The sequence below is a fragment of the Leptidea sinapis genome, chromosome 2 (assembly GCF_905404315.1).
Source record: "Leptidea sinapis chromosome 2, ilLepSina1.1, whole genome shotgun sequence".
In the NCBI taxonomy this organism is placed as follows: domain Eukaryota; kingdom Metazoa; phylum Arthropoda; class Insecta; order Lepidoptera; family Pieridae; genus Leptidea; species Leptidea sinapis.
This window is the reverse complement of record NC_066266.1, coordinates 16,225,361-16,237,500: the sequence shown is the minus strand read 5'-3', so window position 1 is coordinate 16,237,500 and position 12,140 is coordinate 16,225,361. Positions and strand designations below refer to the sequence as shown.

At 33.1% G+C, this 12,140-nt stretch overlaps 1 protein-coding gene across 1 annotated transcript in view; it reads left to right on the top strand.

The window, feature by feature from the left end:
- Positions 1-11,608, top strand: part of LOC126977451 (Kv channel-interacting protein 4-like) — a 55,232-nt gene extending 43,624 nt beyond the window's left edge. The window contains exons 5-7 of the mRNA XM_050826252.1: positions 9,804-9,874; positions 10,212-10,424; positions 11,498-11,608. Coding sequence (XP_050682209.1) covers positions 9,804-9,874; positions 10,212-10,424; positions 11,498-11,608 — 395 coding nt within the window. The remainder of the gene's footprint in view (positions 1-9,803; positions 9,875-10,211; positions 10,425-11,497) is intronic.
- Positions 11,609-12,140: the final 532 nt, after the last annotated feature.

The window sequence follows — 12,140 nt, the reverse complement described above, 5'->3', positions numbered from 1 at the left end:
TCTGCTTGCCAGTATGACAGTTTACAACATTTGCGCATTTCGTAGTTTGGATTAAATAATGGAAGGAACATTCTTGGTACACTACCTTCTCAAGAATGGTATCTTCATACACTTGTGTCGATATTTTGATAGCGTTTTCATAAAAGTATGGCTCAGTCACTCCTCCATAGCTTATTAGCTATTATTTAGATGATAAGAAAGCGTGGGGTATTCCCCTCCATCACTGAAGTGATAGTGCCCACGTTGCACTCTGTCGACTAATTGGGAAGTTTCCTTAGAGCTTTGAGCATAAATACGGTCATTTTGTTTATTAAAATGTTGCTCAACTGTAAAAAAAATCTCATTGCGTACCGCTTCAGTAGTTGTTGGATTTTACCACCATATTCTTTTTTAAATTATCAGTTAAGAAATGACCAGTACGTCTCTTATAGTTAGCAACTTTTAACTCATCTTTTAAAATACGCGATTTGCTTCTAAGTGCTATCTTCAGCTCTCGAGATAAAATCTTTTGCTTGCGGACAGGATTTCTTCAAATTCTTCTCTTACTGCTTTGACCACCTTTTTCTTACGTGAACACTACGTGAACGGCGAGATCTTTTTCTGTCACAAACAGAGGAGGTCACATTGTACCTATTAATAGCACGGTACAAAAACATTTTACTAATACCAAACGTATGGAGTGTTTTAAAAAATGCATTGCAAAATATTGTACAATGTATTGGCGCCAAAATGAGAAAACTCAATGAACAATCATATAAAAATGACAGATTCCAAATTTAAATTTAATATTTTGTTTATTTTTAATTGTAATAGTATTGTCAGACACATGGGCAGACCATGTATTAGTCGCTAATATCACTTCTCCATATTTTAATTAATTTATTTATTAAACAGGAAATCAACATTGTAAAAAATATAACTAAAATCTGTATTCTGATGCACACTCTTAAATATATTATATAAATTGTAATAATAATAATAATAATAATAAATCTTTAAATGTTGCAAAAAAAAATACAATTTTGCTTAAAATTACCCTCGACCCCCAAACTAGGACAGCCTGCATGGGGGTCAGTCTCTTCCCAGTTGTGCATTGTAAAATGTCAAATAACAGACATCAACATATTTTAAGGTCTAACAATGGAAGTTATGCAACAAATTATGAACACGGAAACTATTTTATATATAATTTAGGGCGTGGGTTGTGTGTTTGTGTGTGTATGTGGATGTGTGTGTATGTGTGTGTGTTGTGAGTATGTGTTTAGCTTTTTATTTATCAAATGCTATACCTGGTTTAAGTAGTGGCAATAGTTATATTGGCGTTGTGCAAATGAACTTTTTGTTCGGGGAATGTGTATTACAGGTCGACGTCGGGGAGTACGAGAAGGGTTGAGTTACTTTTTTTTGCATTTTATTATCCGCAAGTTTTGTATTATTCATTAAATTTTAAATGGTCATATTATATTCATTACATATTTTAATAACATTTACATTATGTGTAAGTGATAGTAAATTGGTGGTGCGGAATCTGGCATAGTCCTTAGCGCCTAAACTATGTTTTGACTTTTGACACTTAACAGCGACATAGCACAGATAATGTTTAGGTTTGAACATATTTCATTCACACTAACATCGTAAAAAATCAAAATATTAGTCTATGGTAACGATGAACGATAAGGAAATCGAACATTTGTTAGAGTAGGATAGTTGTGATATATTCGGAGTATTATCGTATCGTTGTCGATTTTGCGAGTACAACTCAGGGTTCGAGTTCCGCATCGTTCATAAATATTATCGGCATGAAAATAGTGTGGTTTAGGGGAAAAAAATATATACCAAATTGTAGTTTCTTTTGTATTTAGTTTATTGCGCCATTTGTTCTCTCTCAGCGCTATCTGGTTCACAAACGCTGGTAGATATTTATTGTTGACATTAAAAAGTATTAGACAGGAAACAATTTTTTTTTGTATATAAGAGACGAGATGAGCAGGACGTTACACATGACTGCTTCAATGGAGAAATAGACGCTGTTGGGGTACCCATAATGTAGCCGGCATTCTGTGCAAAAGAGCCTCCTACCGATAAAATACTAACACAATATTAAGAGAAATAAATGCATTTTTTGTCTTTTACAAACTACAGGAGTCAGGACCACAGAATAAAGTTTTAAAAAACGGCCATTTGTTTAGTGCGTGACCGGCCGAGGCACGTGTCAATGGTGTGCCATATAATATGTGGAGATACAGACAGACATTATATTATGATGCAAAACCAATTAATTTTTATTCAAATAATTTTTAACAATTTAAGTGCAACCCCCGAGAGTTTAATTTAATGGAGCACAACGGGTTCCGGGAGACGGGAACGGGAATAAAGTAAAATGCTGGGAAACTCTTGGAAGTTGTTTAGTTGCGGCTACTAACACAAATATACCGGAGAGCAGGGCCGGACTAAAGTGATGATCGAAATGGGGGGGCCTCACACCGGGCCCCGGCATCGGGCCACTTAGCTACCAGCCTAGGTATATTGTATTAGAAATGGATGAATGTGAAAAAATATTGTATGCATAATTCAAATATAAGTAATAAGTTGTTTGTTTCTTTGGGTGCTCTTTGATGTTATCATAAGGGCCTGAATGGACAAAATCTCCATAAGTAGAAAAATATAAAAAAAAAGAATAATAATGCACATTGGGGCCTCAACACTTTTTATTCATACATTTGCTTATTTTCTCAAATAGTCCATCAAATTCAAATATTTTAATTGGAATAGGATATCAAATCACTTATTGAAAGTCAAAACTACCATCCATTCAGACATTATGGGGCCCTCATATAGAAAACTTATCGAGTAGACTTAGTTCTGCTGCATACGCAGTAAAAAGATTCATTCCTTAACAGACATTGAAACTGCAAGATTGGTTTATTTTAGTTACTATCACAGTATTATGCCATATGGTATATTATTATGAGGTAATGCTGCTGATATTATTAAGAGCTGTTCGGGAAATTTATGGTACCTATAATGCCCACTTCTAGGCTTAGTTAAATCGACAAGTCATTAATCGGCAATTGCGTTAGATTTTATAATAAGCTCCCAGGAAACATAAAGGAAATGCCCCTCAACAAGTTCAAAGCCTATATTAAACGTTAACTTAAAGAAAAAACGTATTACAATTTAAAGGATTATGTAGATAATAAGAAAGCTTGGTTATGAATTGCTCTAACAGATTTGAGCCTTAAATACTCTTAATAAATAATATAATATGTATAATTATGAATTAAACTATAAGCAAAATGGTCAACTTGTTAGTATTATTGCTGAATATATTGTAGATGAACAATCTTTTTTTTGTTATTTGGTTGAGTTCTCATATCTCTATCACAATTTTCATCGTGCTCGCTTAAATATTACTACTTGTGACCGCGATGTGGGACGGGTCGTTCCCTTTCCTAAAATATGGTTGAGGGAGGTGATGGCTGGCCCATGCGTCATGCTCGTGAACGGGCGCTAATTGTGGTGGCAGGACGATTCTGTAGCCAGAAGCTTTGCTTCATTTTTTTTAATTAAATGTAATCAATTTAAAAAAAAATGATCGCATAATACCTTTATTTATTTACGGTGTGTGGATTGATGCATCTGTAATCAATAACTCTTGTTTTAACATATTTTTTTGATGTGAAACAACTATAGGCGGAGGGTAAACCTGATTGTTGGCGTGGCGATACAGGCCGTGGCGACGCTTCACCACGCTATATTATTGTTACCGCCGTCTATACTTATTACGTAGTTTCTCTTGTGGTAACTTCGAATTTCAAAAGTTCTGTTTATTGTGGTAATACAGAACTTACATAATTATTTTAACAATTATATAAGTATTAATTATATAATTATTTGACTTACATACTATTACCCAATAGATTAATTGTTAGTTTCTTATATTTATTATTTATAACGATCAAATATGTCTGATAGCGATAATTCAGAAAGTGAAAGTGTGCAGCCTCTTGGAAAGAAAGCAAAATCGCGCTATGATACAATACCAAGTCTCAGTAAGTAAATTGTAATTTTATGATTCAAGTGTGCATTTTCCTGCACGAACGTGTATATTTTGTAAAAATATAGTATATGTATAATCTACTCTCTTGGTAGATTAAAATTTACACAATTTTTTATTGCATATAATATATGAATATTAATTATAAATTGATTTAAATTTCATTTTTATTAAAAATAATACACTTTCATCGACCAATTATCACAGTAATACCGTCAAAGGCAACGTCGAATGTAACTATTACCGAATTAACTAATGAAAATAATTGAGTTACCACGATTTTAAGGAATTATTGAATTAAAAAATTGATTTGAAGAATATAAATTTATATTAAATAAACTGTCATCATTTTCTGGAGAAAATTCGTAATATTGTATTATTTTATCATGCCATAATTAGTTCCTGTCATAATCTATACTTTTGTGCCTATTACTGGTATAAAATAATTTCGATGTTTCACATCTGCCAGACGTCCCGTGACGGCTCACATTTTTTTTACTTACTCGTGTAAGACGTTGAGTATTTGACGTTTGAGTATTTTTGTTGCATCACTTTAAATATAGATATTATAACTAAAATGTTTTGTAAAAAGATAAAGCTGTTAATGTTGATATAAAAGAATGGCAATGAGTTTTTCGCCTTTTCTTCTTCTTATTAAAGCTCATCCCTCAAAGGCGGTGGATATAAAAAGAAAAGAAAACTTAAAATTCATAAGAGTTATTTCCTTGACCTACATAAATAAAGTGATTTTCATCGCCCCAAGAAGCTAATTAATCAAGGTAGTTCCTCAGTTTCGTAATTCTTGACTGAGAAATAAGTTTGTAATTTTTAAATATATTATCAAAACAGCATCCCCAGTAAGATACATTTAACTAATAGAAGTAACTGTTAACGGGGCCTCTGGTCTGTACAGTCCGTCCCTGCACTAAGTTCTCCTCGGTCCGTCCAAGCGGCAACTTTTAATGAAGTCTGCAACAGAGCCGGCCGCTGTCGCCGACCGCGGACCTGCGCCAGTGTACTTACTACAAGTTATGTGCTGTGCTTCAATGAGGTCAATAAATAACACTCATGAATGTCAAAAATTTTATATTTTACAAATTTACCACCACTTTGGCAAAGGATGAGCTTTAATGAGAAGAAGTGGCAAGAAATTTATTGCCATTCTTTTAACTTCACAGAATATTTATTGTGCATATTATTTTAAATACAATGTATGACTTCAATGAAAAAAAATTGTAAATTAATTATATCCTGAATGTAAATTAATTATGCCTTATCAACCACACATACTGTAAATACATTAATAAAAGTATTATATTATATCAAGAATAAAAACTCGTCAACGGGTGCTGCTTGTGGTGGCAGGTCGACCTGTTATAATTAATAAATCATTGTATTTGTTGGATGGCATTACTAATTGTGACAGTAATCACAACCATCATGTTCGCGAAGCATCCTTACACAAACTTATTCAAGAATTCAAGCTATTGGAAAGCGCTTACTTTGATTCTATTTGAATAAATAAAAAATATAAAGAATAATAAATTAAATAAAAAAAAACTTTTATTTGACGTTAACTCTCACAGCCCTTTTGTTTATGTTGGCTTGTAGCCCTGTGGGATTTTATTATTAAACATGTTTACCAACTATTATGTTCTGTAACATTTAATAAAGGACGGTTGCAATAGATTTTTTTTTGCCGTTAAATCGTTTTTTTATACAGTCTCCTGTTTACATTTAAATTTAACAATATTCATACAAATGACTAATATAATAATAATACTTTATGTGCATAGTGTGTGTATTAAAGTTTAACAAACAAAAATACAATACGAATCAACACATTAGTCAAAAAGGGCAAGCAAATTACATTAGCTCCACATATTATTTCATTGTTACTTTCATACATCATAATATTAACATGGACACAAATTACAATAATTATTATTAGTACAATTATTTAATTATTTGTAAGGTCTATAATGTCATTTATATAAATTAAAAATTGAATAGGCCCCAGCACACTTCCTTGAGGTACACCACACTGGTTAAATGTATATTCATATTTGTATGTTTCTTTTTCATTAATCCCATACGTCCAAGTAATAATAACATTTTGTTTCCTATTTTTTTTTAATATGAAGGCATAAAAAGGCATTTATTTTCTCAAAATTGATTCACTTAGATATTTAGCTGTGGAGAAAGAGGATTTAATGCAGAGCCATTTTTTTATATAACATTTAAATTTATTTATAGATAATGCCTGAACAGTGGCTGGATCTTTATTATAAAAGTGTCTACATTTACAATCGGAAGCTAATTTTATGATCGGAATCAATCTAACACAAGCACCTGTATTCCATATGCCTCTATTTTTTTTTAAATAATAATTCAATTTCATAATAATTTAACAATAATTCAATTCAACACTCGATCAAAAGCTTTTGACATGTCAAAGTACAGTATAGTAATCAATGATTTTGTGTAAATTTTTCAAACAATTAAGTGCGATACATAATAAATTGCATCATTAGTAGATCTATTTTTCTAAAACTAAAATTGTTCATCTTTAATTAAATTAAATTTGTTACTGAACTCCTTTAACCGTAAACACATAAATTTCTCAATGATTTTTGATATAGTAGGTATGAGATTAATGGGTTTGTAATTTGAATGTTATTTTTGTCTCCATTCTTGAATAGCAGGCCAATAAAATACATTTTAAGTTTGTATTTTGTATTTGTACAAGCAACAATCGAGTCCCATAATTCCAATAGTACCTACTACTATACAGACTTGCAATTCGATTCCTAGGGATGTGAACAGTATTCATTTACAAAGCAAAGCTAAATCTAAAAAGTATATTTAGTCAAATATACCAAACTAATTAAGGGAAAACAAAAGATGTTAAAAAATGCCAGGCCTATATTGATAATAGATTATAAGCCAAATATTAAATTACAGTGATTTATCATTAAGGGGTAGAGAAACTCATATTTATTTTTATTACATTCAGACCTATATATAAACTTTGAACGTGAACAAGTCAAACTTGAACAAAAAAAAACAGACCATTCAAAAGGCATTTAGTGACTTAAATGTTAAGTACGAGTCTTCAGAAGAGGACAAATGCAATGATATTTAAAAGTATAGATAGGTTATCTTATAAATGTTACACTTACGTACACATAAATAATTTGACATTGCAATAGCACACTACATTACGATTGCACGTCAAAAAAGGATGGTAAATGCAATTATCGCAAGCGAAAAAGAGATAAATCTAATTTACTAATTGCTTCGTATTTGAATAGATAAATACAGAATCATCCATCAGATATGATTTTTTACCGTACACCGTGATTTATGCCTAAAATACGATTCATTCATGAGTTCATGTAGTAAAAGTTTTAAAGTAGTAAAACTGCATTGAAATTAGGTAAATAAAGTGTAATTGATTTTATAAAAAATAATTTAATTGTATTATGGTACATACATACAGACATAACAAAACAAAACCGAGATTTATTTACAGAAAGGGTCCGAAATAAGAAAATGAGAGTAACCTACAGACATATCACAAGCGAGCGCATTACTCGATTTAAAAACACTATGGAAATACACACTGTGGCTAATGTCAGTGATGACCCTAATATAGGCTATACCAGGCTTTATTTGACAAAATACCAAATGATATTAACATTCTATTCCCTAAAAAAGCAAAATCTCAAAAACTAAGTGAACATTTAATAAATGCGCTACTGTAGGAATTCATAAAAGTAGGGCAACATTTTATCATCTGTATTAAATGAAAATATTTATTTTTAAAGATAATTAAAAAAAAACTATATTCAGAAATATTCAAGAAAAATTAAAAAAGTTTGCTTTCAGGCTAAGGCACTTTATCTAGGTAGTAAGATTAGACAGTCTGATAATAAAATTAAAGCCTCCTGGAAAAGCTAAATCTACCGATAAAAATATAATCTTAACCAGTAATATCTTAAAAACTAGTTCAAATGCAGAACTTGCCAGTATTTTTCAAAAATTCTTTTTCAATATTCCCATTACAATTACTTCATCATTAAAATCGTGTCCCATTCGTGCTTTGGATATAGTTAAAGATAATGTTCTCAAATGTGAATCATAATTCTCTTTCCATCACATCATATCTAAAACAATAATCAGCGCCTTTAATTCTTTACAAAAAAAAAATGAAGACCTATGGGGAATATCGGTAAAAGACCTTAGTCACATAATATATAGCATTGCGCCACATCTACTATTAATTTTTAATAAGTGTATTGAAAGTGGCAGATTTCCAAATTTGATGAAATTTAGTAAAGTTATTCTATTATTCAAGAATAGCGATTCAGAGGACCCAACTAACTACTGACCAATTTCAATTCTTCTCGCTATTAGATCAATTTTTGAAAAAAAAAATATTGGACCAACTTTTGAGTCATTTTAATATAAACTCAATTATGCATAAAGAGCAATATGGTTTCATAAAAGGAAAATCAACTGTAATTTTGATGCCTGGGAAAACATGAGAAAAGCTATTGGTGTATTCTGTGACCTCTCAAAAGCCTTTGTTTGTGTACAACACTCAATTTTATTTAAAAAAATGAAATATTACGGTATTTCAAATAAATCAGTACATTTAGTGTCATCCTATATCAGTGAAACATTACAAACTAAAGACATAAATGGTTCTAGGTCAGATGGGTCTTTGATAAAAATGGGGGTTCCATAGGGCTCTATTTTAGGTCCATTCTTGCTTTTAATATATATAAATGATGTACCGTTTTATGCTCAATCTTTTTGTGATGTAGTACTATTTGCTGATAATAAAAAAGCTATAGCGATGTTAACAATACGCTATCTCAAGTAATGAATTGGTTTAGCACAAATAATCTCGTACTTAATCCAAAAAAAAAACTAAATGCGTTTAATTTGGCTTGCCAAATGTGAAAGACTATGAAACAATTATAAACATTAACGACGAGCCCTTAAAAATTCTTGATAGTACTGTGTTTCTAGGCGTAACAATTGATAAGAAATTCCAATGGGGACCTCATATAACAGCTCTGTCAACAAGGCGTAGTTCAGCTGCTTACGCTGTTTATAAAATACGACAACTGACTGACGAACCGACCGCACGTCTTTTTTTATTTTGAAATGTATGACATTGCTAAATTTTATTACATTTTATATTCATATTATTTATATTTTCTAATGATATAATAAATATATTTATTATTATTGTAATTATTTGACTTGAAAAAGTGTATTTTGAAATACCTACTTTCAATAAACTGTTTTTGAATTGATTTATTTGAATACTGGAAATTTTAAGTTCTTTAGGAAATTAATCACAAGAAAAGGACTTATGTTAATTAAATGTGTCAGTACGGGTACCAATTCTACTTAACATTGTTTAATTACTTTTGTAAATATCTCGTTATATCCTTCTGCAGTGGTATAATTTAGAGACATAATTTCTTCTTACAGACTTTACTTCCGGTTAAGACATGGGTCTCAGGTTTATTTGATTTTAATTTGGATTGATAATACCAATATTATTATTGAAATAATCATTGAAAGATATAGCTATATGGCTAGGTTCTGTTATTGTTTGAGTACTGAACTAAGTAATTGATAAATTGAGTAATTGCAAGACCTGCAAGCTGTTAGTGCAATATTTATGTGCTAGTAACTACAATTTTGTTTTAATGTTTATGTACAGACGCCACGCAGTATGCTCACTACGTGTTCAACACGGTGAAACACAAGCAGAGCGGGAAACTCAACTTCGAGGTGAGTCACGTTTGTCACGCCTGACACGTCTGGCACGTATCAAGTTCAGGTTCAATTTCCTTCTGTCACAGATGATCCTCTCATAATAGAAGGTCACATCTTTTACATTCTATTAGGTTTAATGTAATAATAATAAAATTGCAATGCGCTTACGTTCATTGCTGCATTGCAGCAAGCATTTCAACGGTAACTTAATAGTTTACAATTCAAGCAATTATAACATATTGTGTAATTACGATACAAATATATTTACTCTCTTCTCGAATTCATTTTATTTGGAATTCAATACTTGTGAAAAAATAAAACTTTCATACATTTGTGGTGTACTGGGTGGCAGGAGTTCCTCGGGGTGCTGTCGGCGGTGGGTCGCGGCTCGGCGCAGGAGAAGCTGGCGTGGGTGTTCCGGCTGTACGACGTGGACGGCGACGGACGGATCTCGCGCGCTGAGATGCTCAGTGTGGTGCGAGCGGTGTACGAGTTGGTGGGGCCCGCCGTGCGACCGCCATTGCCGCGCGCTGCCGCCGACCAGCACGTCGACAGGATCTTCCACGTGAGTTCCACGTCCGTTTCGCCGTGAGCCGCGCCGCTGACTGTCTGTGATAGTACTTACTGTGAGGGGCTCCTGTAGAGAAAGTGCTCCTGGCAAACATCAGTCGCATACCGCAGAGCTCAATGAGACTGTCACAGAAAAGTTTATAATTTATCATGATAATGAACTACATTCGCTAAATTCAAAAGAATTATTTAAGAAAAGGGTTGTGAACGTTATTATTACAAATGTTTTTTTTTATTTATTTATTCAGAAATAGACAGTGCAGTGGGTTTATCTTGCGTGTATAAGTGATCACATGACACTTATCAGGTTTCAAGAATAGACTATTACCCTTGCAATATCCCTCGAAAGAAGTGAGATCTGCTTGTAATGAGTAGCAATCGTGCACACTCCGTACAATTTTAAAGATCTTTGTGTCATCTGCGCATATTAGCATATTAGATCCATTCACAATACTAGAAATGTCATTAACATAAAGTATAAAAAGCAACGGGCCTAAATGAAAACCCTGCGGTATACCCGAGCTAATATTTCTGTAGTTAGAAATATAGCCAGCGAGAGCAACAGCCTGACTCCTATTATCTATGTATGATTTTATCCAGCGCAGAAGATCACCATGTACTCCAAGACGCCAAAGTAATTTAAAATGAAAGTTTTATGGCAAATCTTGTCAAAAGCTTTGGCAATTTTCCAATAGATACCTTGAGAATGGAGCGACTCAGGCTGTTTTGTGAATAAATTTTGTCAATCTGAATTTTGTCGTTAAAAGAAGGAGCCCACTGAGTTCCAGCCTCAAACCTGACAAGAACTCCCTTTTTCTCAGGATTAGGCATATCTTCATATATCGCTATTAAAGTTGTTAATTATTAAGGAAACGATAGGTCGGGTATTTGTTATTTCAGTAATTAATTTGTGAGACTGTCTGTTTCTGAATAAATAAATAAAAAATTAATAAATCTTTTCAAATCGGTATTAGATTTTGGTGTTGACATAAAAATCATATTTTCAATATAAGTATTGAGTCGTGAGGTAAACAGTTCCCCCGTCTTGACCGCGCGTGTTGTCTCCAGCTCATGGACACCAACTGTGACGGCGTGGTCACTCCGGACGAGCTGGCCCGCTGGTGCGCGCGCGACCCCGCGCTGCTGCGCTCGCTCGACACGCTCGACACCGTGTTGTGATGCGCGACCCCCCCGCCCCCGGCGACCGTGCCGCGGGGCGCCGCCTGCGGGTCGACCAACACGCCGCCGCCTCCGCCGCCCAGGACGAGAAGGTCAGACCAGCCTCTGAGGCTTTAATGATCTAAATAGTTTCATTATTCCTTCCACACTGTTGTGTGAAATTGTCACTATAATTATGATTCCACTTTTCTCTGGTAAATTTTTAATTGTGTTATAGTTTTGTTAATTGTTTATTTTGCTTTTGTAGTGTCTTCTTTCTTTACTTCAAAGTCTTAAAGAGACTTGTTTTATTACTATGATTTTTAGTACCACTGGAAAGGGCTTTCCTATTTTATTTGCGATCGGCACTCCCTATCATGTTTCTTCAAGTGGCTCGATTCTGGGTCGTTTCTTTCTGCCTAGCAAAACTCTATAAGAAAAAAGCGATTCACTCGAATGTATGAAACGTGCAGTCATTGACAGATGACGGCCAATCAACTACATTTTAAGCAACCGTTCGCTTTCAAACTTATCCAAATTATACTTCGTGGCC